Genomic DNA, 25,297 nt, shown 5'->3' with positions numbered 1-25,297 from the left:
AGTGGTCCCAGAGTGGAGGCTGCAAATAAGAATCCAGGCTGGTAATTACCCTCTTAATTAGTACATTATGCCACCAGGCCTGATGCAGAGTTTCCTGATTGCTGAGAAAGGCGGGAGAGGCGGTGGGAGAAACAGGTCCCAGCACACTCAACAACCCCTTAGAGGACTAGAGAGGACTCTCATCCTTCCTCCATAACCCCTGCCTGACCTGTCCCCCATTGGAGCTCCCTTGCACCTCAGGGCCTTTGCCCAGGCCATTGAGGCTTCTGAGGGTCCTATTCACACGCTGAGCCTTGGGCAGTTGTAGCCTCAGGGAGCCCCACACCCAGGTTTTAGTCCCTTTGTAGGCAAGGGACCATCCGGAAAGATAGGGTGGACTCTTCTCTCACTACACACGTGGGGTTTGCGCTTCGCGGGCCAGATCCCAGCCTGGGCCCCCGAGAGGACGGAGCCAGCTAGTGCTGGCCCACTGCCAGCCAGCCCCGGGCGCCAGGCCCGCCTCTCCCCGGGGCCGTAAGGAGCGGGCGAGCTGGCGGAGCGCTCGAGGCTCCGCCCTGACCTTGGGTCTTGGCCTTGGCGGGTGGGGGGATGGTCTGGCGCTCTGGAGGCGGTGGTTTGTTTGAGCTGGCTGGGGATCTTTCTCTAAGCAGGCATATATACAAATTGAGTTTTACCTCTGTTGAGACTCAGTTTCCCTATCAGGCACGGAGAGCATTTTGTAGTGGCATGGAGAATGTAAAGAAATAGTAAGACCTGAATATTTTTCTGGTTGTTTTTTGAGACAGGGTTTCTCTGTATAGCCCTTGCTGTCCTGGAACTCACTCTGTAGGCCAGGCTAGCCTCAAACTCAAAGATCCTCGTGCCTCTGGCTCCCGAATGCTGAGATTAAAGGCGTGAGCAACCTGTTTGGACTGATTTTTTAAATTGCATTTCTGTAGGGAAAGAACTCGTGAAGGACCACAGTCTGTTCTGTCCCATTATATGTGGGTTCTCAGCTTGGCAGCAAGCGCCTTTACCCGCAGAGCCCTCTTGACACCCTATGAATCATTGTCTACTTTTGTTATTATTTGGAGAAATTTATCCTGCTGGTTTTGGGGTGCCCCAGCCTCTGGGAAAAGCTCCTACTCAACCTTCAAAACCACTGCAATAAACAATGGAGGGAATAAAAAAGTCTCGGGGCGCTAGGTTGGACTGGAGGCGGTGCAGTGTGTCCTGTCAGTGGCAGAAACAGCGCCCACTCAGGATTCTGCTTTCGCTTCTGTCTTCCCTGGGCAGTGTCTGGGGATGTGACTTGTACAGGGCGCCATGGCGCAGCCTGGAGACTGCGAGCCCTCCACATTGAACCTGAAATCTCGTGGGCCTGGGTTCGAATCCCCAGGCTCTCAGGGACCCTTCCACAGTGCGAAGACAAATTTAACTTTTCTAGTTTGCGTTTTCAGTCTTTCCTTGATCAGGCAGAAACCGATGATCAGATTATAAGCCGCCGGGAAGACCGGAAGGGGCCCCTGGGAGGGGCTGAGGAAGAGAGGGGACTGTCCCTGGAGTGTGAGGGCAGAGCTTGTGGGCACCATCCCCAGGTGGCAGGGCCTATGGGGCGGTCGCATTCCTGAGGGTCGGGTTACCGGGAAGACCCGGCCTCCCGCCCCTCCCGCTCTGCTTCCGCCGGCGCCGGGCTGCGACCGCAGGTGTTTGCGCAGCTTCTCCGACAGGCCCCATGTCCTGTTTTCTGGGTGGCTGCCAGCTCCCTCCAGCCTCATAAAACCTCTTTAAAATGAGGAAATGAAGCACACCGGCCCAGTGTCTCTGGGATGTTTGTTGGTGACTAGTTGACAGTCAAGAGTTACCATGAAGGGCTCTCTCCGGGAGAAAACCTTCCCATACCAATCTACCCACCTCAAGTGTGCATTAAAATGCACCTGCTGTGTGCCCAACCCTGACTAGGCCGACTGTCCGTGTTTTATTTTGTTGCTTGGCCCATCCTAACCTCTCACAAGGCTTTACAGAGCATACACTAGGGGACTGGAGGGCTAAACCATGTTTGATCTAGGCTCTTTCACAAAAGACAGGTTCTTAAACATGACATTTATCCCTCATGTGGTGTGTGTTTGTGCACAAATCACAGCCCACTCCTGGGGGTCAGAAGACAACCTGTGGCAGCCTGTTGGTTCTGCCTTCTATCACGTTAGGCCTGGGGACTGAACTCAGTCTTGCTGCCATCTCACCAGCCAGAAGGAAGCAGCAGTCTTCCTGAAGCACTTCCTAAGCCAAGTACCAAGTACGGGGCACACCTGTCAGTAGGAGTCCAGAGAAGCCTCAGCTAGATAGTTTGAGGGTAGCCTGGACTACATGAGTCCCTGTCTCAGAAGACAAAACAAATAAGAATAAAAAAATGAATAAATGAAGTGTTTTTATCATAAGCTAATGTTCTATAGTAAGGATTTTTGTTTTATGTTTTTTGTTTTTTTTAAGACAAGCTTTCTCTGTTGTAGACTCGCTCTGTAAACCAGGCTGGCCTCGAACTCAGAAATCCACCTGCCTCTGCCTCCTGAGTGCTGGGATTAAAGGTATGCACCACACTGTTGGGCAAGCTCTCACTTTTAAAAGCACATCCCTTTCCTGGTTTTCCTTCAAGGTCCTCTATGGATTAATAGAATGGAAGGCCGCTTTCTCTTGCCATAAATGGGACTAGAAACACCATGAACTGATACCAGACATAGGGTGCTGAGACCTCACATGGGGTGGTATTGAAGATAGTGAAACCCTGAGTCACACATAGCTAGGTGCCCTTTCCCCCTCCTGTCAGGTGTACGGGACCCAACATACAGTATACATTCAATTACTGAGTCCCAGCCTCCGGGATGATGTTGGACTCCCTGTAAGGAAGGGGTTGCCTCTGTCGGACATAAGCCCCAGTGGAAGCGCTGACCCACTTCCGGGTTACAGGGTCTGTGGCCAAGGACCCCACTGGAGAAAAGGAAGTTCAGCCTTCGTCTGCAGGCCTCAGGGCTGTCCCCACCCACAGCCGGGCAGGCCACTGACAGACTTCCTGTGCTATCTGAATGAATAGCATTGAAAGATTTTCCAGAGGGGGCAGTAAGTGGGGGAAACTGAGGCATCTGTACACACAGACTTCCTGTTTTTGAAGATCTGGGAGGCAGGTATTTGTAGAACCCAGCTATGGGGTCCCTCGGAGAAGACCACACCCCCTGCCAGGACAGACCTATGCTATGGCTGGGGAGTAAACTCGGAGGGAGGGCTGCGGGAGGGATGGAGAAACCTGAGGCCTTTCAACCTTTCAGCCCAGACCTCTGGAGGCTGAGGCCAGGAGGATGACCACAGCCAAGGCCAGATTGGACTGGAAACTGAAACTCTGTCTCAAAAAAGATATGCCAGCCTGGCAGTGGTGGCACATGCCTGCATCTCAGCAGTCTGGAGGCAGAGGCAGGGGCATCTCTGAGTTGGAGGCCATCCTGGTCTACAGAGTGACTATGACTTTGGAGCCATGACTGAGCCAGGCTGGTCTACAGAGTGAGTCCCAGGACAGCCATGGCTACGCAGAAAAACCCTGTCTCATAAAAACAAAACAAAAATGTGTGTGTGTGTGTGTATGTGTGTGTGTGTGTGTGTGTGTGAGAGAGAGAGAGAGAGAGAGAGAGAGAGAGAGAGAGAGAGAGAGAGGAAGGCTTAGGACTGAGCAAAATGGGGACCCCAGGAATTTATGAACCAATGTGCCAGCATCAGGGCAGAACAGGTGGCCAGGAGGCTGCTAGTTAACTTTGCTAGAGGGGAGGATGTTGGCAGGGTTGAAGTGTAGCCCGGGAGAAACTGAGGCACAGGGCCCCATCCTGTCACCTCCACAGGGTCCCAGTCCAGAGTTATGGCTGCTAAGAACCAACTTAGGGTTTATTTGGGGGAATTTTTGGTGTGTTCAGAGTGTCGATATGCTCTTACCCAGATACTCCCCAGATGTGTGGCCTGTTCCTCAGTTTCCCTTGCTGCACAGTTGCCCAGGGGTGGGCGGGTGCACAGCGCAGCTGGGAAAATGGGGGAAGAGGGCCAGGCTACAATAAGTGGCAGCCTCTTGCCTCCACAGCAACCACATCGCCCCCACCCCAGTATGCTGCTAATTGAACCCAGCGCTGGGGATGGGCGGAAAAACGGGGTGGGGGGGGAGAAGAGCTGCAAGGGGACGCGAGTGGTGCTAGGACCCTGGTCCGTCCAGTCAATTCGACCCGCGTGTGCCAGGGTGACCCAGATCCTTAAGGGTCCCGAATCTGAACTCCTGACCCCGCAGGCAGTCAGCCCCTCCTCCTCCCAGCTCCAGACCTTTTCCCCTCCTCTACCCCTCCTCCCTTCTGCTGATCCCTCCTCCTTGCACCCCGTTCTTTGTCCTTCTTTCCCGCCTTTCCTCAAAGCAGCCAATCCCTTGAAATCATGGGGCTGCTTCTGGGACCTTGAGCGGCTTGTGCCCTGGCCTCAGGGTCCAGGTCCCCCCTCCCAGCCCTTCCGGAATTCGAGGTTCGAGGCGGCCCTGTCTGTCTCGCCTGCTGAGGACTCCGACAGATCAGGGCCAGTGTGCACAGCCTGGTAAGTGTGGCCGGGCTTCCCTGGCGCCTGCGTGGAGAGGACCAGAGGTACCTCCTCTGATTGCTTTCCTTGTAGCTTTCAGGACCAGCAGGGTGAGTTGTACTTCCTGTCTTCCTATTGCTAGAAAACACTGAACACGCCAGGCTTGAGAGGTGGCTCAGCCTGTAAAAGCACCTGCTGCTCTCACTGGGGATCCAAGTTCTGTTCACAGCACCCACATGGGTCACAACCTCAGGGGATTCAAGGTCTCTGGCCTCTACAGGCACTGCATGCATGTGCATATACACACTCACACACATACACACATGATTAAAAGTAATAAAACTTAAAAGAAGCCGGGCATGGTGGTGCATGCCTTTCAGCATTCAGGAGGCAGAGACAAGGGCATCTCTGAGTTCAAGGCCAGCCTGGTCTACATAGAGAGTTCCAGGAGAAACCCTGTTTTGGAAAAATAAAATAAACAAAAAATAATGAAAGAACAAGATAGCTTAAAAGAAACCTCAAAAACAGAAGCAGATGTCAAGACCATAAATGATCCTGGCGGCTGGCTGGTCCTCACCTCGGATCTTAGACCCCTCCTATTGTCTTCTTCTTCTATGGGGACAGTCCCTCTGTGAAACTCACCCAACCTGTCCTCCAGATTCAGTAGCCCTCACTGAACTCCAAACAGAATGTGGGGAAAGCTCCATCGAGAATTTCACACACAGGCTCCCCAACAAAACAAGGCTGCTGTCCAACACATGTACCAGCTTAGGGGGGGCTGTGGATGGGGCGGAGCTTGAGAGGGACCTCTTCCTCCTGACTTTAGAAAGCTTGGAGCTTCTGCTTCTTTACAGGGACCCACATTGCGGTCAGAGGAGACCCAGCAGTTAATAAAACGGCAGTACTCAGAGACCTGACCTGAGAACTCTTGAAACACCTGGACAGTGTCTATCACAGGACCCAGTGCTCAGGGCCTCCAGAGCTGGCCATGGCGTGTCTCATCTAGCCTGTGCCAAGCTTAACAAAACTAGAAAATTAACCTATAGGGTTGAATTGACAGAAACTGAGGGTGGGGAGGAGGCTCAGGGATGCTCTGGCCTGGAAATACCAGGCGACCATGAGTGTGAAGACTGACCCGTCCCTGCATTATTTATTTATTTATTTATTTATTTATTTATTTATTTATTTATTTTTGAGGCAGTATATGTAGCCCCAGTCGACCTGGTTATCTTTATGTAGACCAGGCTGGCTTCACACTCATAGAGACCATCCTGCCGCTGTCTCCCAAATGCTGGGACTAAAGGCATACACTACTATACCCAGTCTTCAGTTTAATTTTTAAATTAAGTCTTTAAAGAAAATTGAACTCCATTGTTTGGAATTCATAGAATATCAAAGATCTCTTGGGACCAAAGAGAAATTCCCCTCAGGACTGAGCTTGGGCTGTATACAGATGGAACTTCTAGGACTGAAGGCAAGAAGCAGAACAAATGTGCAACTTGGCTGGTGAGAGACACGCAGGTGGTCGAGCAGGCAATCGGTCCAGCCTGGGAATCGTGTGCTCTAGCCCAGGCTTTGAGATGCCAGAAAAGCCGAGAAGGATCTAGGCTCCCTGTTTCCAAATGTGCCCACCTGCGCCTGCGGTGAGATCTGGGTAGAAGGGGGGAGAGGAGGGCTGACAGTAAAGCGGAAACCCAGCCTTACAGCTGGAGAGAGCAGTGTGCGTCCCTGGCACCATGACAAGGGCCCTGTGACCATGGTACAGTCAGCATCTGTGTGCCCCGTTTGATTGTCACATCTCTGCAGCACAGAGCACGGGGCGGGGTGTCAACACAAAGGGGAGACACTGGGACTAACACATTGGGAAACTTGACAGGTAAGGCGCCATCCCTTCGGAGGTGAGTGAGCCGTGTGTCTCGGTGTCTCTGTTCTCACAATCCTGCACTGTTTCTCTGCTCCTTGAATCTGGGAAACAGAGACAGTGAGATCACCCCCATGTCACTGGGGTCTGAGCCCTCGGAAGGTAGGAGAGGTCACCTTTCTTCCCTGGCACCATCAGACTGGTTGATCTGTAGGGGACTAGCTCTGATGATTGAGGCCAGGATCCCAGGGAGGCCCGGGAATCAGCCATGGGTGACTGAGAAGAACCAGCTGGCTGTGGGAAGCCTGGTCACCTCTCATACCTCTCTCTTCTCACAGGAGGGACTGAGGCTGTGTGGCACTGGGGGGGGGGGGGGGCTATGTATGAGTGTGGTAAAGAAGGGTGGTGGGAAGGTCCCAGTTTGACCAAGGATCCATGGTGAGGCTCACCCGGCTGAGAGGGGCCCTCTTCGGGTGGACAGTTCTGAGAATGGAGTTTACACAGCCTCATCAAATGCTAAGGGAGGTAGGGACAAGCCCTTGAGGAGGATGTGGCCACACTGTGGGAAGCTCTGTAGCAGACAACACCAGGCCCCTGCCAGGTAATAGCATCATGGTCTGTACCAGGGCAGAGCATTCTGGGATGAGTTCCCCCTCAGAGACAAGTCCTGGGTGACCAGGCTTGTGTCCCCTTCTTACCACGTCTAAGGTGCCCTTTAGGCAGCCAGGAAGTCCTTCCCAAATAGACTGTGCATCCCTCTGTCCTGTGGCTCTCGTGGCCTCTTGTGACACCTATGGACAAGCTACCTGGCTCTAGAAAGTCAAAATCAAGGCTCGCAGCCCTCACTACCCTCTGAGAAGAATGAAGCTCTCCAGCCTCAGGGAGCGGCTGCTAAGGACAGCTGATTGTCCCCGAGAGACAGGATGCGGGCCGAGGGCAGTGCCCCTGGCTGCCCTGGGTTGGACCCAATAGTAGGAGCCTAATGCCAGGGCCGATGGGAGGCCGGCTGCAAGCAAAGGGAAGGAGACAAATCTGCCAAGAAAGTGTCAAGTGTCTTGCTTTCCACCTATCCCAAGGACAGGGTCCATTTGGTCCAGAGGGAAAACAGGCTGTGGGCCGATGCCAGACCAGCGATGGCCAGCCTGGAACATGTCCAAGCCTGCTTCCCATGCAGACATGACTGTAGTCCTGGTGTTACAGTTGTGGTCCTGACCCAAGTGTTGGTTGGGGTCATGGCACTGTCTAGTCCATGCCACTTGATTACCGAAGGCTGGCCACTTTGCCTGTGGGCATTTGCCATCACTGGCCTTTCAGTGACACAGGCTGACAGATTGTGGGACAGGGGACAGTAATGACTAACAGCAGGATGATTAAATACCAGGCACCCTGTGTGAGGACCTGTGTGGGCCTGACCCCCACCACCCCTCTGCTGGCCACAGCGATGACTGCATCAATTGAGGGCCATATTTCCAGGCAGCCTGGCTTACCAGGCCTGCCTCTCAAGGCCAGGATGATGAGTGCTTTATCTACACTGGAAGTTTCACTAAAGAGGGGGAACAATTTGTGGGATGCCCCGGGGATCCAAAAGGCACCTTAGAGCTAGGGGTCTTTGGGTATGAGTCCTGTCTTGACAGGAATAAGGGAATTTCTGGCAGAAAGGCTCAGTGTCTCCTATTTTTCTGTACCCCCAAAATATCCTGCACGGGAGTGGCCAAGCCTCCATACCAGTGGTCATGTGAGCAGCCTGAGGCTCCTGCTTGAGACCTTGCTGGTGACTGTAGTGAGACTTATGCAATCGTCCACTTTGTCCCTTTCACTATGGCATCCGGATGCCCCAACATGCCTCACGGCTCTCTCTCCAAAGAGGAGAGAGCCCTTAACTCTAGGGGGCTCATTTGACCCCCACATTTAGGTAGGTGCCGTAGGAGCACCCTGGGGAGTCCCAGACTTACACAGAGCTCAAAACCAAACAGTGAGCGGTCCTGTTGGAGCCAGTCTGGTTCTGGCTGCCGACATCAACACACTGTAGTACAGACAGAAGCTGTTTCACGTCCTACAGCCAGCAATGGGCGGTCTGTGACGTGTACCGAGACAATGCCATGGCTACCAGGACAACAGATTAGCATCAGATATGATTCTAGCTGAAAATGATGGAGTCTGTGTCGTGCAGGCAGGACAGTGCACACAGCACAGCTCCAGACAGGGCTGTTCCCAGGGCCCCGGGGTCTCAGAGCGCCCTCTGATGAAGTAGCACAGGGGTGCACGGCCCATGCAGCTTAATGGAAGAATGGCTCATGCTGCAAGGAGAAGCCCTCACACACACTTAGTCATAGCGTGAGCCCTGACTCCGTGTCGCCATTAGTGGCCGAGTCTAGAGTCTTCCAGAAGCAGCAAGTACCATGCAAAGACTGAATGAGACAGGTCTGAGGAGTCTAGTCAGGTAGGACGGATGTGTGTGTCTGGCTGGCCTGAACTTCCTCTGTAGTCCTAACTCAATGGCCACTGTCTTGTGGGCCCTTCCTTCTCTTACCTTCCTTTTGTGCCCACTCTCAGCCAGTGAGAAGCCTCTGGCCATGACCCTGGGCTACCTCATGTGCTCCCAGTCACCCTGAACACTGTGCACAGAAGTCTAGCTTGTCTTGCTAAAACCCGAACCCATCTCAGCTGGGTGATCTGTGACCCTGACCTTTTTTTTTTTTATTTAAATTATTTTAATGTTAGTGTGTGTATGAATGAGTGATTGGCCTATATACACATGTACACCGTGTGTGTGACTGATGCCCATGGAGGGTAGAAGAGGGCATCGGACTCCCTGGAACTGGAGTTACAAACAGCTGAGCCACGTGTGGGTGCTAGGAAGTGAATGTCTGTGAAAAAAGTGCCCTATGCTCAAAACCACTAAGGTGCCATTAATGCCAGCACTTGGGAGGCAGAGGCAGAAGAATCTCTGAATTCGTGGCCAGCCTGGCCTACAGAGTGAGTTCCAGGATAGCCAGGGCTACACAGAGAAACCCTGTCTCGAAAAAAACGAACAAAATTCGAAGCCGTCTCTCCAGCCCCCCCCATCTTGGACAGATATATGGATGGGTGTGTGGGTGTGCAGGGACTGCCCCCTTCCCGAAATGCTCAGCACGGGCGGCTTTCTATTCTTGTAGGTTGTCTTTAAAGCTGGACATGCCCTGCCGGAGGCTGCTGCAAAGTTCTGCCCAGGGAGTTTCTTCTCACCGTGAGCCTGACCTGTCCCTTTAGCCTGGCTGAGTCCAGGGACCTCCAGCAGCTCTTCCCCTGGCCTTGGCCCGTCTGGCTGAGTGACCAGAAGCTTCCAGGGAGCAAGAGAAAGTCAAGGGAAAGCCAGTCTAGCCAGGTCCTGAGAAGACCAGCTAGCAGCCTCACATCCTGGGAACAGAAGTAGCTCAAAACAAAACAGGCCCTTAGAATTGGGTGGTAACACTAATAGTCTGAAGATTTATTTATTTTTATGTATATAAGTACACCTGTAGCTGTCCTCAGACACACAAGAAAAGGGCGTCAGACCCCATTACAGATGGTTGTGAGCCACCATGTGGTTGCTGGGAATTGAACTCAGGACCTCTGGGAGAGTAGTCAGTGCTCTTAACCACTGAGCCATCTCTGTAGCCTCACCAATAGTCTAAAAATCACAGCAGAATCCAGCAGTTGGTGGCGCACGCCTTTAGTCCCAGCACCAGGGTGGCAGAGCCAGGTGGATCTCTGAGTTCCAGTCCAGCCTGGTCTACAGAGTGAGTCCAAGGCCGGTCTGGGCTACAAAACAAAACAAAACAAAACAAACAAAATATCAGAGCAGAAAGAAAGGGGCTCAGGAAGGGAACTTCCTAGGGTTCATGACATTGGTAGATAGATAGTTCCAGAAGGTTCAAAGGAAGGTATTTCTGAGCAAAGGTCTTGGGTCAGAATGTGAGGAACGGGACAGATTTCAATGAGGGACCAGGAGGGGATGGAGAGGATGAGGGGGAGCAACCCTCCAGGGTCCTCAGCCGCTGCAGCAGGTATGAGACTGGTTATTCACCCATGGTTTTCTTCTTGCCTCAGTTTCTCCATCAGTGTGCATTCCCCAGGAAAGGCCTGGGCATTGAGCTCATTAACCCCAGCTGTGCTGTCCTGTGATGTGGTCACCCAGCCCTGGCTACACTTGGTTTGCAGGAGTGCCCACCCCATGAGACATGCCACCTGTTCCAGGAGACTGAGGTGCTGAGGTGGACACTGTTCAGAAGTTAGACTTCCTGTCTCCAGTGATGCCTGAAATCTGCTAAAAATATCCATGCCCCCTGCCAGGGAGGCAGCTATGACGGAGGCTGGGCTGCAGTGACGATGCTGGGCCCAGGGAGCATCCGGCAGAGCCAGTTGCCATGGTGATGCTGACTCACAGACAGAGGCAGGTAGTGGCATCTGGTACCCGGCTGCCCGCCTCTGCACGGCCGACACTCAGCATCCTGCCCAGCACCCACCCCACAGCCTCTCCGGGGACCAGGGTCGCTATGGAGGTGGGAAGGGTGCACAGACTGCACCCTCCACTGTCACAGCAGGAAGATGACAGAGGTGGTGTGGCCTCTAATGACCTGACCTTTGATCAACCCACCCACCCTGCTGTCATCTGTCCTCTCTTGTCACATTTTCAAAACATGTCCTGTGCACTAATGTACTCACAGTCATGGTGGGGGCTGTGCTGGGTGACCTCGTGGTCACCTGGACCCATCCCTGGCGCTGGGTAAGACCCCACCTGTTCCTCATTTTCTTGTCCCTGTCCCCTGCTGCCCCTCATTCCCACACCTCAGGTGGCCACAGGCCCGTCAGATGCAGCTAGCCTCCTTTTCCAGCATCCACCCACTTTCAGTCATATCAGCTGATTTCTGCCCTGGAGGCCTTTGCACCTCCAATTGCCTCAAGGACCCTTTTTTTCCTTCAGCTGGCCTCTGGGCCTCTGAATTCTTAGTTTCTGTATCTTCTTCCATCCTAGGTGATGGCACCTGGCAGGCTGGTGCCAAGCACCCGGGGTTACACAGTGACACTGTCTCCAGACACAACAAAAGGGACAGTGCACACCTATTAATCCCAGTGTTCAGCAGGGCTGTCTCTCTGAGTTCCAGGTCAGCCTGGTCTACAGAGTGACTGTGTCTTAACCTGGACATCCAGGATGAGGTCCTGAACTTTGTCCATGCATTCTGGGTCACCTCAGAACTGGGGAGGGAGAGACAGGTAGATCCCTGGAGCTTATTGGAAACCGTAGAGCACAGAAAAGCTATGCGGAGTGAGATAGCTCAGCGGCTACAGGCGACTGCCACCAAGCCAGACAGCCTGAGTTTAGTCCCCTGGTATGCACATGGTGGAGAGAAGGAACTCCAACAAGGTGTCCTCTGACTACACGCACAGACATGCGTGCATGCACGCGCGCGCGCGCACACACACACACACACACACACACTGTGTAGACAGAAATAAAACGACTTTTGGAAAACCAAAGTAAAAAAAAAAAAGAAAAGAAAAACCAAAGTGGCCAGGTGGTGGTGTCGAACACTAATCCAAGCGTGAGAAAGGCAGAGGCTGGAGGACCTCTGAATTTGAGGCCAGCCTGGTCTACAGAGTGAACTCCAGGACGGCCAAGGCTACATAGATACCCTGTCTTGGAAAAAAAAAAAAAAGGAAAGGAAAAAAGAAAGACCAAAGTGGACCCCTCTTGAGGAATAACCCAGAGACTGCTGTGACGTTAGCATGCACATGGGCACGCAGAGGCATTAATTACACAGAACCAGGCATATCAAAGAACAAAATTCACCCAGTAAACTCATGAAACACACCCTATGCTTGCTAAGGAGCTGGGGTCAGGGAGGCTGGTTCCCTAAACTGCACTGTCTGGGGTGACTCACCCTCCCTCAGGGAGAAGCAGGTGGGGCCCGGGAGTGCCTGACCCCACGGGACACCTGGTGAGTGGCAGCTGAGGCCAGCGCCCAGGTGGCTTGTGCCAGCCCTGGGGCCTTTACACGTGCTGCTCTGACTGCCAGAGGACCCCGTGCCTGGGCGGGGGGCCGGGGGGGGGGGGGGGAGTCGCCTAGGCTTCCTTGCTGGCTTTGCGGTCCCCCAGCGTACTCCCACCCCCACCCTGTCCCTCCCCTTTCGGGTTTCTTAGGCCTCCAGAAAGATCTGTGGCTTAGCCTGTGCGGGCAGACAGAGCCACTGGGGGTGGGGGTGGGGGTGGGGGTGGGGGTGGGGGTGGGGGTGGGGGACGGGACAGGGAGCTGCTGAGTGCAACCAGGAAGGTGAGAGCCTGGGACTCACCACCCTCCTGCCTCAGCTAGGAGAGGTCTCCAGGAGCGAAGGCGATCAGAAATGGCTCCCCTCACAGAGGGCTGCTGCGGGGCCGGGAGGGCGCGGTGGGGACTCTGCAGGACGCGGGTATTTTTAGGCGCTGAACGAAGCTCTGAAGTATGTCCATGGCCCCTCCCGAGGGCAGGCTGGGTGGCTGCTTAGGAGCCGGGATCCAGTAGAGGCGGATGGGATGGAGGGCGTGAGTCACCGCCTGGTGGCTGAGGCCAGGCGGGCGAGGGAGGGAGGGAACACGCAGAGGCTGGTGCTGCCCAAGGGAGGCTCACCCAGTCGGTCCTCACCAACTCCCACAGCTTGTAAAAAGCAACGTCTGGACAGCATGAAGGTTCCCAACGATGCCCCTCTGAGATAGGACTATGCATTTATCGAGCCCTTAATGCTTCCTTTCTACTAGGCTGGCCCCAGGGTGATCACCACGCTGTGCACTTCTTCTACCAGGCTAGCCTTAGGAGTCTGCCACACCAAGATGCTCACAGTGATGACTGCCGTGCCACATATTTACTGGGTCCATGCTGTGCACGAAGCTGATTGATTGGTCTGTCGCAGCACACATTTATTTAGCACCTGCGGCATACCAGGCTGATCCTAGGAGTGATGATCATTGTGGCACACATTTGCTGGGCTCTAGGCCAGTAATTTGCCCTCAGCGTGCACTTATTAACCACTTACTGCATACCAGACCGGCCTTTGAGTGGTCAGCACATCATTTATTGAACATGTACTGAGGTGCTGGTGCAGAGAGGAAACTGAGGCACGGTGGGGTTGAAGTGGTCAGGCACCTTACCTAACTAATGCTTCCAGGCCTGTCTGGCCTCACTGCCAGGCTGAAGGGCCTTGTTTTGCTGTGTAGTGCTAGGGAGGGAAGCCCAGGCCTCCACACAGGCTGAGGGAGCCACACCCCTGCCCAGGGGAGGATTTTTTTTTTTCCAAGTTTATCGCTGAGAAGCCCAGCAAGCTCTGCACAGGGGAGGAGCCCACAGAATAAAAGTTCTTAACAAGAGCCAGGACCTCCTGCTCCTGTCCACACCAAGTTCTGTTACCCATTGTGCATGCATGCTGTGCCTTGAGACAGGGTCTCACTGTGTAGACCAGGCTAGCTTGCCTCTGCCTCCAGTGCTGGGATTAAAGGGATGTGCCACTAAAGAGGTGTTCCACTCTCTCTGCTCCTGGGCAGTGAACAGGATGCCTTCTGTAGGTAGTGTCAGGAGCCTTGGCAATCCTCTGGGAACAGGTAGGTCCGAGGAGTCTTCCTTTCTCCATCTGAGGTACTGAGGGGACGAGGGGTTGGAATTAGCCACAAAGCTGAGCAAGGCTGGAGCACGGGCAGGACGGACCCTGGGTTCAGGTCTCCATAAGTGATGGAGGAAGGGTGGCTGAGGAGCTGCTGCTTACCCATCAGCAGGTCTGAACCATGCACCTCTCTCTGGCTCCCATCCTCAGGCACACTGACAGGCTCTAATGTCGCTGTCCTTGCGCTTCCTTGCTATAGGAAGGAGGAGCTTCCTGAGTCTCCTCCTCCCTGGCTGAGCCCATCACCTCATCTGCTTACCCAGCGTGCACTCCTCCAGCTCATGTCTACTGGCCACAGGGCCTTTGCATCTGCCTGAAACACTAACTAGGTGGCTGGCCCTGCAATACACCCCCAACTTATAGTACTCAGGGTCAAAATCAGGGCTTCGCGCACACTAATCAGTGCTCTATGACTCTCTCTGGCACCCGAGGGTTAGAGGACAATTTGTAATCCCTTCTCCAAGTCCACCATATGGGTGCTGGAGATCAAACTCAGCTTGTCAGCCCCACTTGTCCTGAATGTCATCTGACCCCTTCCCTGGCTGCTTCTTCAGCTGGCCTCCTCCCTGGTCCTTTCTTTCTGTGGTGGTGTATTTGGTCTCTCTGTGGCAGGGTCCCCCTAGGGGAAGGACAGGGCTGCAGGGCAAGGGCTCTGCTGTTGGCTAGGTGCCAGTCCTCCCACATTTGAACAATCATTGTAAGATGTCCTGATGACCACAAGGTTAGTGGCCAGGCACTCAGTGCCCCTTAAGCTGTGTTACTAAGGCCTGCCTGTGAGGAGTCAGAGGGGTAACTGGGACATAAATACCGTGGGAAGTCACCCGTCATGGAAGGTGCCCCTCTGCAGTCCTTGGACCTGGGTGAGTCACCCTGCAGTGTGGTGGTGGGGTGGGGAGGAGGAACTGCCTACAGGACAGCAGCTGAGATCAGGTGATGGGTGTGGATAGCAGCCCTGAGGGCCTGGCTTAGAAGGGTCTGGAAGGCAGCCTTCAGGAACTGGGTCTGGCTTATGGCTTCCTCTCTTCTGCGAGGGGGTAAGGCTTGGTTCTTGGAACTCACTCAGCTCAGAAGCTTCTAGAATGCACCTAAACCAGGGCACACGAGGCAGGAAGCAGCTGGCTGTTCTTTGCCCTGTGCTGCAGGAGAGTGGTGGGACAGGCATGGAATGAGCACTGAGGACCAGGGCTGAGCTGGCAGGAAGCTGCAGGGCCACAGGGGCAGAGCACGGGGACAGGAAACAGACACAGGGGACCTGGATGGGGCCAGGGAGCTGCTGTCACTAAACTACAGATCGTAGCCCAGCACAGTGGCACAGGCCTTTAATCTGAGCACTTGGGATGCAGAGGCAGGAGGACCTCTGAGTTCCTGGTCTGTAGAGTGAATTCCAGGCCAGGTAAGGCTACATAGTGAGACCTTGTCTCAAAAAGGAATGACAAAAGTCCACATACTAGGATTTGCTTTGTTTGGTGTTTTGTGGCATGGTCTTCTAGCTGATAGCCTGGAACTCACAGCAATCCTCCAGTAGCTGCCATACCAGGCCAGGCTCACAGGGAGGATAGCATGGGGCCCACGGACTGGAGTTGGAGTGCCTATACCTGCCGCAGCTGTTACCCCAGGGTAGATCTCAACATGGTGTCCAGCCTTCTGCAACATGTTCTCTTTACACACAGTTGGGGCAGGGTGTCACATGGGACCCAGATGTGGCCCTGTGGTAGAACCCATCAAGACCAGGCCAAAATGACAGGGCCACCTGCAGCCTGGCACTCAGGCTCAGCTGAGGTGGACACAGGGCAGCACTGACCCTCACAACTAGTTGGCTTGCACTCTGTTTTCGAAGACAGGGTGACAGGGTTTCTCTATGTAGCCCTGGCTGGCTGGAAACTCTCTGAAGAGCAGGCTGGCCTCTGTCTCTGCTACTGTGCACCATGCTTATGCTGAAATATATTATTATCTTCACTGTGTGTTTGTATGGGTCATGAGCAGTTGTGGAGACTGGGGACAGAGCCCCCATGGCAGAGCTAAGCAACAGGAGCCTCTGGGCTCTGTCCCAAGCTTCCCAGTGGCTGTGACTTCATTTCCAACATCATCTTCTGGTCTTCACAGGCACCAGGTATGCATGTGGTAAATACACACATGGACACACACACACATAAGTCCCGTGCTGTGCTCTCCCTGGGTGCACTTGTCCTGTAGTACGCTGGAGTTGTATGGAGTCAGGACTGTTCTGCCTGCTGAAGCAGTTGGCCGGCCTCGGCTTTGACTTCCCTCTCCTGTTCCAGCCTCCTCCGCAGCTCAGCCATTACAGGCCTGGCTTTTTAGTGCTCTGGAGCCCCGGCTATGTAAAGCTCCTGGGGGTACTACCTCTCAGCCTCCCAATGCGGGATCTGCTCTCCTCTCCTCTACCAGCAGGACACACAGACAGCCCCCCCCCCCCAAGGAAACTGCTCCCTCTGATGAGACCCAGGTGCCCTGGGGACAACGTGTGCAGGGCTTAGGGAAGTGAGCTGGGTTGGGGGTGGCAGACGGATGGCTGGCTCCCTCTATGGTGTTTTCCTTTATTTTTTCCAACAGAAGACATAAGGGGTGCGTCTGGTAAAGGACAGGCAAGCCGCTATGTGCTAAGCCTGCAGCTCCGACATGAAACTCAAACAAGCCTGGAAGAAGCCCGCCCTTCAAAGAACAGCCAAGGCTTCACAGGCAACTCAGACTCGGAGCCTTCCAGAAACTCAGTCAATGGCCAGCCAGGGACCTCACTGGACCAGATGCCAAATGTAGTTTCACGCAAAGGTGCCCAGAGGTCTCACCCACCGACCTGGGCTCTGCTCAGGCTGGGACTGCTCACTGCTTGCCTGCCTGCCGCCCTGGCTTCTTCTCCGGCTGGCCTCGGCCTGCGCCTGGGATGCCACCCCGGCCCCGGCCACCAAACACACCTGCACAAGACAAAAGAGGAAGAGCTAGACACCAGCTTCCCTGGGCAGGGACAGGGTCTTTTCCTCTGTGCCCCGTCCCACTGCATAAGGGGCCCGTGGGAAATTCCAGGTTATACTCAGCCTGGAGAAAGGGCCCTCCTCAGCCTACAGGAGCCCACACCACCATGCCCTACATGGAGAATGTACAGGATGCAGAGAGGCGAGTGCCTGGGTGTCCCTCCCCCACCTCGTCCTCATCGGGACCCCACCTCGGCCAGCGCCGCCCATCCCTCGGCCTTTCTGCTGCTTCTGCTGCTGCGGTCCTCCTCGGCCGCGGCCCTTGGCAGCCTCCTCCCGCACCATGTCGATGATCTCATCGGGGATACGCAGGTACTTAATGGTGCTGCCACGGATGTAGCACTCGGGCATCCTCCAGAACTTGTCACCGTCCTGTGGAGAGGGGCGTGTTACAGTGGGCTCAGAGCACCCAGGCCGGCCATGGCCCTCCGAGCACAGAGCACCCAGGCCGGCCATGGCCCTCCGAGCACAGAGCACCCAGGCCAGCCGTGGCTCCCCGAGTGAGCGCTCACCCTCGACGTGCAGATCACCTCACGGAGGTTGATGTTCATCCAGTTGTCGCAGCTCACCAGGTGCCCATTGTAAGTCTCCCCGTTCTTCAGCTCCACCAGCTGCAGGAGACCCCACAGCCTAGTTCAAACACACCCGCTTCTCATCCCAAATGATGGCTTTCTGTGCAGCTAATCAACCTTTAAAGGCTGGGCTGCCATTCCTAAGCCAGTGCTGTGATGAGCAGGCACCGCCCAGGTTCCCCAACCCAATGCCTGGACAGAAACAAATGAAAACTCCACACTAGCTGGCCATGGTGTCACACACCTGCGGCTCCAGGACTCTGGCGGCTGAGGCAGGAAGATAGTGAGGACACAATGGGCAAGCCCAGTCTGGTCACCTACAGGAAGAATATTACACAGCCAAGAAAAAAAAAAACTCTCAAAACCACTGAGTGACACAGACAAGCCACACGTTCCTCACTCAGAGATGCTCACAAGCTGCAAAGGCAGGAGCACAGGTCTGGTGGGAGCAGTGCACAGGCGGCCAGGGCTGGAGTGAACTGGAGGTGGGCTGAGAGGAGTGAGGACACATCACAGGCAGTGCTCCCTCCGTGCTACCTCGGAGGGAACCCGAGCCTGCAGCGTGCAGGGCTACATCCTGGCTGCTTGGCCACACTGTTGCTCCTTTTCAAAAAAAAAAAAAATTGTTCAACCAGCGGCAATCCTCCTGCTGCAGCCTCCCAGGCACCTGGGATGACAGGTGACCTGGTCTGTGCTAGGGGCTCTCGGGGCGAGACCAGGGATACGTGAGTTGCACTGTGCCCCAGTTTCTTCTTGACATTACTTTTCAAACATTTCTTTTGGATGTTTTACTTTGTACTGCACTTGCCGTTCTGTCTGTGTGCAGAGAGGACAGAAAACAACTTCAGGGAAGTCACGACCCCCTTCCATCATCATGTGGGTCCTGAGGATTGAACTCATGTCCTTCAGCTTGGCAGCAAACACCTTTACCCACTGAGCCATCTTGCCAGGCCTTCAATCATGAACTGCAGAGGACTGGGGTGTGGGCACATGAAGGGAGGTGGCCCAGAGTGGCCATGCTTACCATGGGGTGATTCTGTGCTGTCTTCAGCAGCGACAAGGGAAGCTGGAAGGCAAATGTCAGTGTGAGGAGTGGTCCCCAACTCAGGGACGACCACATGGGCATGGCTACCCCCAATGCATCTGTCTGTGTTCAGGTCACGGGTGACCTCGCATCATCCCATCCTACAGGTGTTAGCCACCTGGGCCTCCCGGACCATTTTGGCCATTTCTCCACAACTCCTGTCACCTAGAACCACAGAAGGGGGCACAGTCCTCTATCTGAAAGTAACAACCTTGTAGCTTTTCTGAGGCAGAACCTTGTCATAAGCCCAGGCTGGCTACAGCTTCTGTATGCTCAGGGCTGCACACCAGCCTGCTTCACAGCCCGTTCCTGTGCTTCCAGAATGGGTGACTTGGGTCGCCTGGGCCCCATGGGAAGGGCTGAGGACAAGGAGACAGAAAGGCTGGTGACATTCTGCCTTCCGGTGCCAGCACCATAAAGACCAACATAAGACAGGGTGTGCTGTGGCACACCCGTCACCCAGTGCCAAGGAGGCTGAGGCAGGGGGATAAGGAGTTTTAGATAATCCTCAGTTACAGTCTGAGGTCAGCCTGGATTACATTAGACTTGTCTCCAAAATTTACACAAAAATCAAAATACAGCCAGGCATAGAGTGCACACATTCAATCCCTGCACTGAGAGGCAGAGGCAGGTGGATCTCTGTAAGTTCCAGGCCAGTTGGGTTACACAGTCAAACAAACACAAACACCACAAGGGGCTGGAGAAATGGCTCAGCAGTTGAGAGCACTGGCTGCTCTTTTTGGGTTCAATTCCCAGCACGCACACGCTAGCTCACACATGTCTAACTCCAGTACCAGGGGATCCGTCACACAGAGACATGCATACAGGCAAAACACTAATGCACATGAAAACATAAATCATGTTAAAAACAGAAGAAACAAAACAACAACAAGGGCCCCAGATCCTCAGGGCCATCATCATGCCCAGCATGGTGACTTCGGGTCATGAGAGGACTGGGGGAGCCTGCAGCACAAGGCCCTTCCCAAGAAGAGCTGGGGGACGGGGGTGGGGAAGGTTAGTGGCAGGAAATGAGGCTCAAGCCCACTTCCTGCAGAGGCTTCCTGGAAGGGTAGGAGGCAGAGGGTGGCATTTGTGAAAATGGGTGGGGGGGCGGGTGGCCTTGGTGACCAGTGACAATGGTGTCTAGCCTGATCCTCAAACAGTGGAAAAGAGCCACAGCATGGCAGCCTGTGGCTAAGCTCCAGGGAGTTGGAGCCATGGTCATCCTTGGCTACAGTATGAAGCCAACCTGGGCTACATGAGATCCTGTTTCAATAAAGGAACAAATAAAACAGCCAAAACCCCAAATACAAGGCATAGCAAGGGGTCAGGGGCAGACACTGCTAAACAAGGACACACACACACACACACACACACACACAGAGATACACACACACAGAGATACACACACAGACACACACACACCTCTTCTGGAACTGCTATGGCCCAGAGCAGGCCTGGACCCTACTGCTGCACGTCTGTCCCTCCTGCCAGGGCCCAAGCCACCACCCAGGGTGCCCTCCCCCAAACTCTCTTTGCCCAATCCTGCTGAGCATGTCCCCTCCTGTGGCCAGGCCCCTAATGGCCATCCTGGGCTGCCAGCCTGTTTCCACCCACCACAGCAGAGGCCGCTCTCTAATTACGGGGTGATTAGCACCAGTCTCCCCGGCTAGACAGAAGGTCAGTGTGGGTGTGGGCTCTGCTGTGACAGGGAGGAGCAGTAAGCACTTGCTGAACACGCAGAGGTGGGGACACCCAGCACAGGTGCATCCTGTCCATCGCCACAGGTAAGAAAAGTGTGGTGTGGGGACAGGCCGCCACCCCCAGGTCTGTGTGTGCAGTGGGAAAGAGGAATGGAAGAAGTAATTAGTTCATGCTCCAGCTGGGAAGGCGCTCGGAGTGGAATGGGCCAGGCCAGATAGGGAGGCTGAAGCTGGGGTAGTCACAGGGTTCTGAGTGGGGGAGACACAGCTTGACACAGAGCACCTGCAGGTGTCACAGCCATCACTTCTGGGCTTGTCCCAGCACCTCCCACAGGAGGAGCCAGTTTCAGGGAAGGAAATTCCCCCTCAGCCATCCTCCAGACTCTCTGGGATCCAGCATGTAGATCAGACGGCTGGAGGGCCAAGCCTAGAGAGGGCTAAGCCTAGGGCTCTGAGTTCAGGAATGTTGAGCTGGGACACTCCTGTACCAGCCTGACCACACAGATATTCAAGTGTCTGTGTGCAACTGGCCATTCCTTCAGGAAGGCTCAGGGGCTGGGCGGGTGTTGTGGGGTGGGAAGAGATCGACTGTGTCTCGGGGGCTAAGGGTACACTCAGTGGGGAGTGCTTATCTACCATGTGTTAGGCTCTTAGCTCCTGCCCAAAACCTAGAATCAGGAGTTCACAGTGATGTGAGAATACTCAGTGATGAGTTCAAAGCCAGCCTGGGCTGTATAAGACCCTGCCTCCCGTCCTGACCCAAATGTAGGGGTATGTACGTGTCCTTTCCATACTCCAGTGACTGAAGCAAGAGGATCATGAGCTTGAGGCTTGCCTGGATTATGTCAATCTAGATCAGAAAGCCTAACCAAAAGCCAAAACCAAACATCAACCATCAAGAACTGAGTAGATGGCAATGTCCGGCTCTCCCAACTTGGGGCAACGCCAGCGCCCCTCGATAGAGCAGCAGGGAAACCCGACCTCCTCTACTCCACCATGTTTACGCCAGTTTTAGGAGTCCCAGGACTGGGAAGGCCTGGGCCTAAACTGGGAGAAAAAAATTCCTTCCTCCTGAGCAGAACATGATGTGTGTCCCAGGGAGAGAGGCATCCCTCTCTCTGGGCTGGATTTTCAGCCAAAGGCGTGGGCAGCTGAGGTCAGACACCAGATAAGCATCAAGCGGGCAATGGAACCCACGTGAGCCATTAGGCCCGCCCACTTCCCGGAAACGCAGCGTTCCTATCAACGACGGAGACAAATCCCGGAAGCGATCATAGTCCCTCTTCCGGCCACAAAAGCCGTGTCCATTCAAGAGATAAATCCCAACGGCGACGCGCTGAGACCCTGGAGAGACACCGGTCATCTCCGGCCTCAGTTTCCCCCATCTCTCAGCAGCCCGAAAACCCTGCACGCGCCCCGCCGCCTCGCGGCCCTCACCATGTTCCCTGCAGAGATAACTTCCGCCGCTGCACAGTCACTTGCGCTCCCACCGGCGGCCCACAGCGCGCCCCAGCCGAAAAAGACTGGCAGAAACTCTGGCCAATCAGCGAGTGACTGAACGGACACTCACCCAATCGGAACCGGTTAGGGCGGTGCCTACAGACCGCAACGGCCGGCCGCACTGTATTCCCACCGTGGGATTGAGGGGCGGCCGTAAAGTGCGACACTGGAGCGACGCAAAAGGCCGTAGCACAAGTCACGCCCACTCCGGGGTGTATGTTGGGAAAGAGCGCCTGCGCAGAGGTGCACTCCTGGATCTGGTTCGGCGCCACACTGTGGGCGAAGTTGGCTAATGCATGTGAGTCGCGTGGGGTTGGGGGAACACGCCTCGTTCCCACTTCGCGCTCCTAGCCTTCAATTCTCGCCTTTATGGATCTCTTTGTCTTTACCAAGTCAAATGGAATCATTGAACGCGAACGGCAGGTCTGACGTTCCCCGGCGACAGGAAGTGAAAGCTGAAATTGTCATGTTTTGAGATGGGCTTTTGTGGCAGCCGAAGCTAGCTGATCATGAACTCGAATTAGACCCTGACTCAGCTTCTCCTATCAATGGCATGGCCGCTGTAGGCCACTAAGCTAGTTACTTGCTTTTTTTTTTTAAATCGTTATCATTTTGGGAGGGAGATAGTGTTTCTCTGTGCAGCTCTAGCCGGCCAGAAACACTCAATGTAGACCAGGCTGCTCTCGAACTTCCAGAGATCCTAGTGAGTGCTGGGATTGCAGATGTGTACCACCATGCCTAGCATGTTGCATGTCTTTATGTGTCTTTTTGAGATACAAATCCAGGTTCTCATGCTTGCCCAGTGTAAGGGTCTATGATTTGCCAAAGAATGATACCCCAGACTCAAATAGTATGTAAACACAAAGTGTGTTTTATTCTGCAGAAGTCCAGGGGGTCTCCCATTACCAGAATAGACACCCAAGTGAACTTGGAGGTCTGATTTAAAGCACATTAGGGAATTCCGGGATAGGTGACCTCTATGTTAATTTGTTGGGTCCATCTCTGCGGACATTCCATTACTGGGGTATGGGGGCTGGAAACTTACTGGGGAGGTCTGGAAACTGCTGCTAACCCACTGTCCTTGCCTAAGGCCAGGTGGCAGAGCAGCTTCTGAGGCCTGGACTTGCCTGGAATTTCCCAGTTCTTGGAAACAGATTTAGGCCTAGTCTCCTTAACTGCCAGTTTGAAGCCTGTCGTGGAATCAGCCTAGCCTTCTCACCAGGAAGTGATTTGCCTGTGGAGCCACCTCTCCAGCCCTTCTGTTTATTTTTATTTTCTTTGGCTGTTGGCGATGGAATCGGAGCTCCACCCTGAGCTGTCCCAAGCAGGACAGCTGTTTTACCAAGCTGCTGAAAGGTCTTGGCGCAGAATGTTAGCGATGAATTCACTGACCCGGGAGACTCCCTTGGCACCACTACCCAGGGCTGGTCTAAGTGATGAGGTGGGACTCCCGCACTAGGACTGCAGCTCAGCGGGAGAGGTGGAGACCCTGAGCTCTGGCCCCACACTGCTAAAAACAAAGTAAAATAACAATCAGTAAATCCTGAGGAGAAGCTGACAGAATGGGCACTATCAGCACTGAGGAAGTGCTGTTGGAGGGTCACCGAGTTCAAGGCCATCCTCCATTACACCTGTGATTCAAGAACAGCCTAGTCTACTTTACTCTGTCACAAATAAACAAAAGAGGAATGTAGCAGTGAGCCCACTGACCTTGTGTCTAAGATCAGAGAGCGCCTGTCACCACAGAGTCCAGCTCTGAGATGAGGAGCAAAGCATTTGTGATGGAAGAATCTGAGATACCCAGAGAAGGAGCACCCCAGACTGGGTGAATTCCAGCAAAGTTGAAGTCAGCCCTCCTGGGTACCTAGCCCATGCTCCTGCATGCAGAGTGGCGGGTGGGAGCGGGAGCCTTGAAACCTGGGGTGCTCAGTGACAAGTCACCTAAGTCACCTGGGTGAAGGGTCAAAGCTCCCTGGTGGCTACAAAGGACATCCATGTGAGTGTGGCTGCAGAGGGAGGGGGGAGTCCCGGGCTAGGCCACCCCTTTGTGCCTCTTCTAGACTATTCTCTGAGCAGGTTCTCTTCTTTGCCCATTCGGTGCCCCATGTGGCCTAATGTCACTCCTCTCGTCCTGTTTTTTTTTTTGTTTGTTTTCCTGCTCAACAACCAGGATGAAACCTAGGGCCTTGCCCATAAGCCCCTCCCCAGCCGCCACTGTCATGACCTAGTGAGCATTTCACAAGCTTGTCTTTAGAGAGTCCCTGCTTACAAGCAGGTAGGTTCAAAAGACAGGAAGGGTAGGAAGCATCAGGCAGGCTGCATCCAGGAGTAAATAAAGCCATCGCTTGCTTGCAGTGGAAAAATGTCCCTCCGACCTGGGTCCCTGCACTCCAGCCACTATGAGAGGAACTTTATCTGACTGGCCAAATGGGCCTGTGTGCATGATGGCCACAGCAACACCCTCAGTGACTGCACCTCACACCTCTGCCTCCAGCCCCAGAAGCTGGCAAGTGCTGAAGCAGCAGTGCTGAGCTTCCAAGTGTAGCCTGGGCGTCTGCACCTTCATGAACAGATGCACCTGAGTGTTCTTCCAAGAAGACAGGAACAGGGTTCCAAACAGGGTTGGATAAAGAACAATCGGGCACAGGGTGTGGTGGCTTCCACCTTTAACCCCAGCACCCTGGAGGCAGAGGCAGGTGGATCTCTGTGAGTTAGAGGTCTACAGAGTGAGTTCCAGGACAACCAGAGCTACAGAGAAACCCTGTCTTGAAAGACAAAGAAACCGCTGAACCTGCAAGATGGCTTAGCAGGTAGAGGAGCTTGCTGCCGATGAATTTGATCCTGCTACCCACATAGTGGAGCCCAGCACCCCACATATGCACACACAAATAAGAAAAATGTAATACAATTTTTTTACATTTAAAAGAAGTTCTATTTTCTCTAACTTTTTAACATTCTGTTTTGCAGCACTGTTGTGTGTCTTGTATGCAGGTGTGAGGGAGGGTACGTGTGCCCTCGTGTGGCCTTCAGAGGCTGGATGTGACATCAGTCCTCCTCAGTCCCTCTCCATCTTACTTGTTGGGGAAGCGTCTCTTACCTAATCTGAAGCTGTCCTTTCTGGCTAGACTAGCTGGCCAGTGAGCTCTTGGCACCTCAATGCCTCTGATGCCCCAATGCTGACTCATGTATGGCTGTGCCTTACTTTTACATAGGGATTTTTAAAAAAAGATTTATTTATTTTTATTTATGTGAGTACACTGTAGCTGTCTTCAGACACACAAAAAGAGTGCATCGGATCCCATTACAGTTGGTTGTGAGCCACCATGTGGTTGCTGGGAACTGAACTCAGGACCTCTGGAAGAACAGTCAGTGCT

General features: G+C 54.1%; 1 protein-coding gene across 1 annotated transcript; it reads right to left on the bottom strand.

The window, feature by feature from the left end:
- Positions 1 to 16,616: 16,616 nt before the first annotated feature.
- Positions 16,617 to 22,086, bottom strand: Lsm4 (LSM4 homolog, U6 small nuclear RNA and mRNA degradation associated). The gene is made up of 5 exons (XM_028786139.1): positions 21,861 to 22,086; positions 18,661 to 18,702; positions 17,577 to 17,675; positions 17,256 to 17,436; positions 16,617 to 17,007 (listed from the first exon to the last, which is right to left on the bottom strand). The coding sequence occupies exons 1-5, from the start codon at positions 21,861 to 21,863 to the stop codon at positions 16,916 to 16,918; spliced, it is 417 nt and encodes a 138-aa protein (XP_028641972.1). The 5' UTR covers positions 21,864 to 22,086; the 3' UTR covers positions 16,617 to 16,915.
- Positions 22,087 to 25,297: the final 3,211 nt, after the last annotated feature.

This window comes from Grammomys surdaster, unplaced genomic scaffold (genome assembly GCF_004785775.1).
Source record: "Grammomys surdaster isolate TR1022 unplaced genomic scaffold, NIH_TR_1.0 125429, whole genome shotgun sequence".
Taxonomy (NCBI): Eukaryota; Metazoa; Chordata; class Mammalia; order Rodentia; family Muridae; genus Grammomys; species Grammomys surdaster.
This window is presented reverse-complemented; position numbering and strand designations above follow the sequence as displayed.

Bases quoted from the DNA above. Each gene is read 5' to 3' on its own strand.
- Lsm4 (XM_028786139.1), bottom strand. The intron at 17,676-18,660 runs GTAAGCATGGCC...GGTCTCCTGCAG, and splicing joins CAGCACAGAATCACCCCATG to CTGGTGGAGCTGAAGAACGG. The intron at 17,437-17,576 runs GTGAGCGCTCAC...CCCTCTCCACAG, and splicing joins AGGTGATCTGCACGTCGAGG to GACGGTGACAAGTTCTGGAG.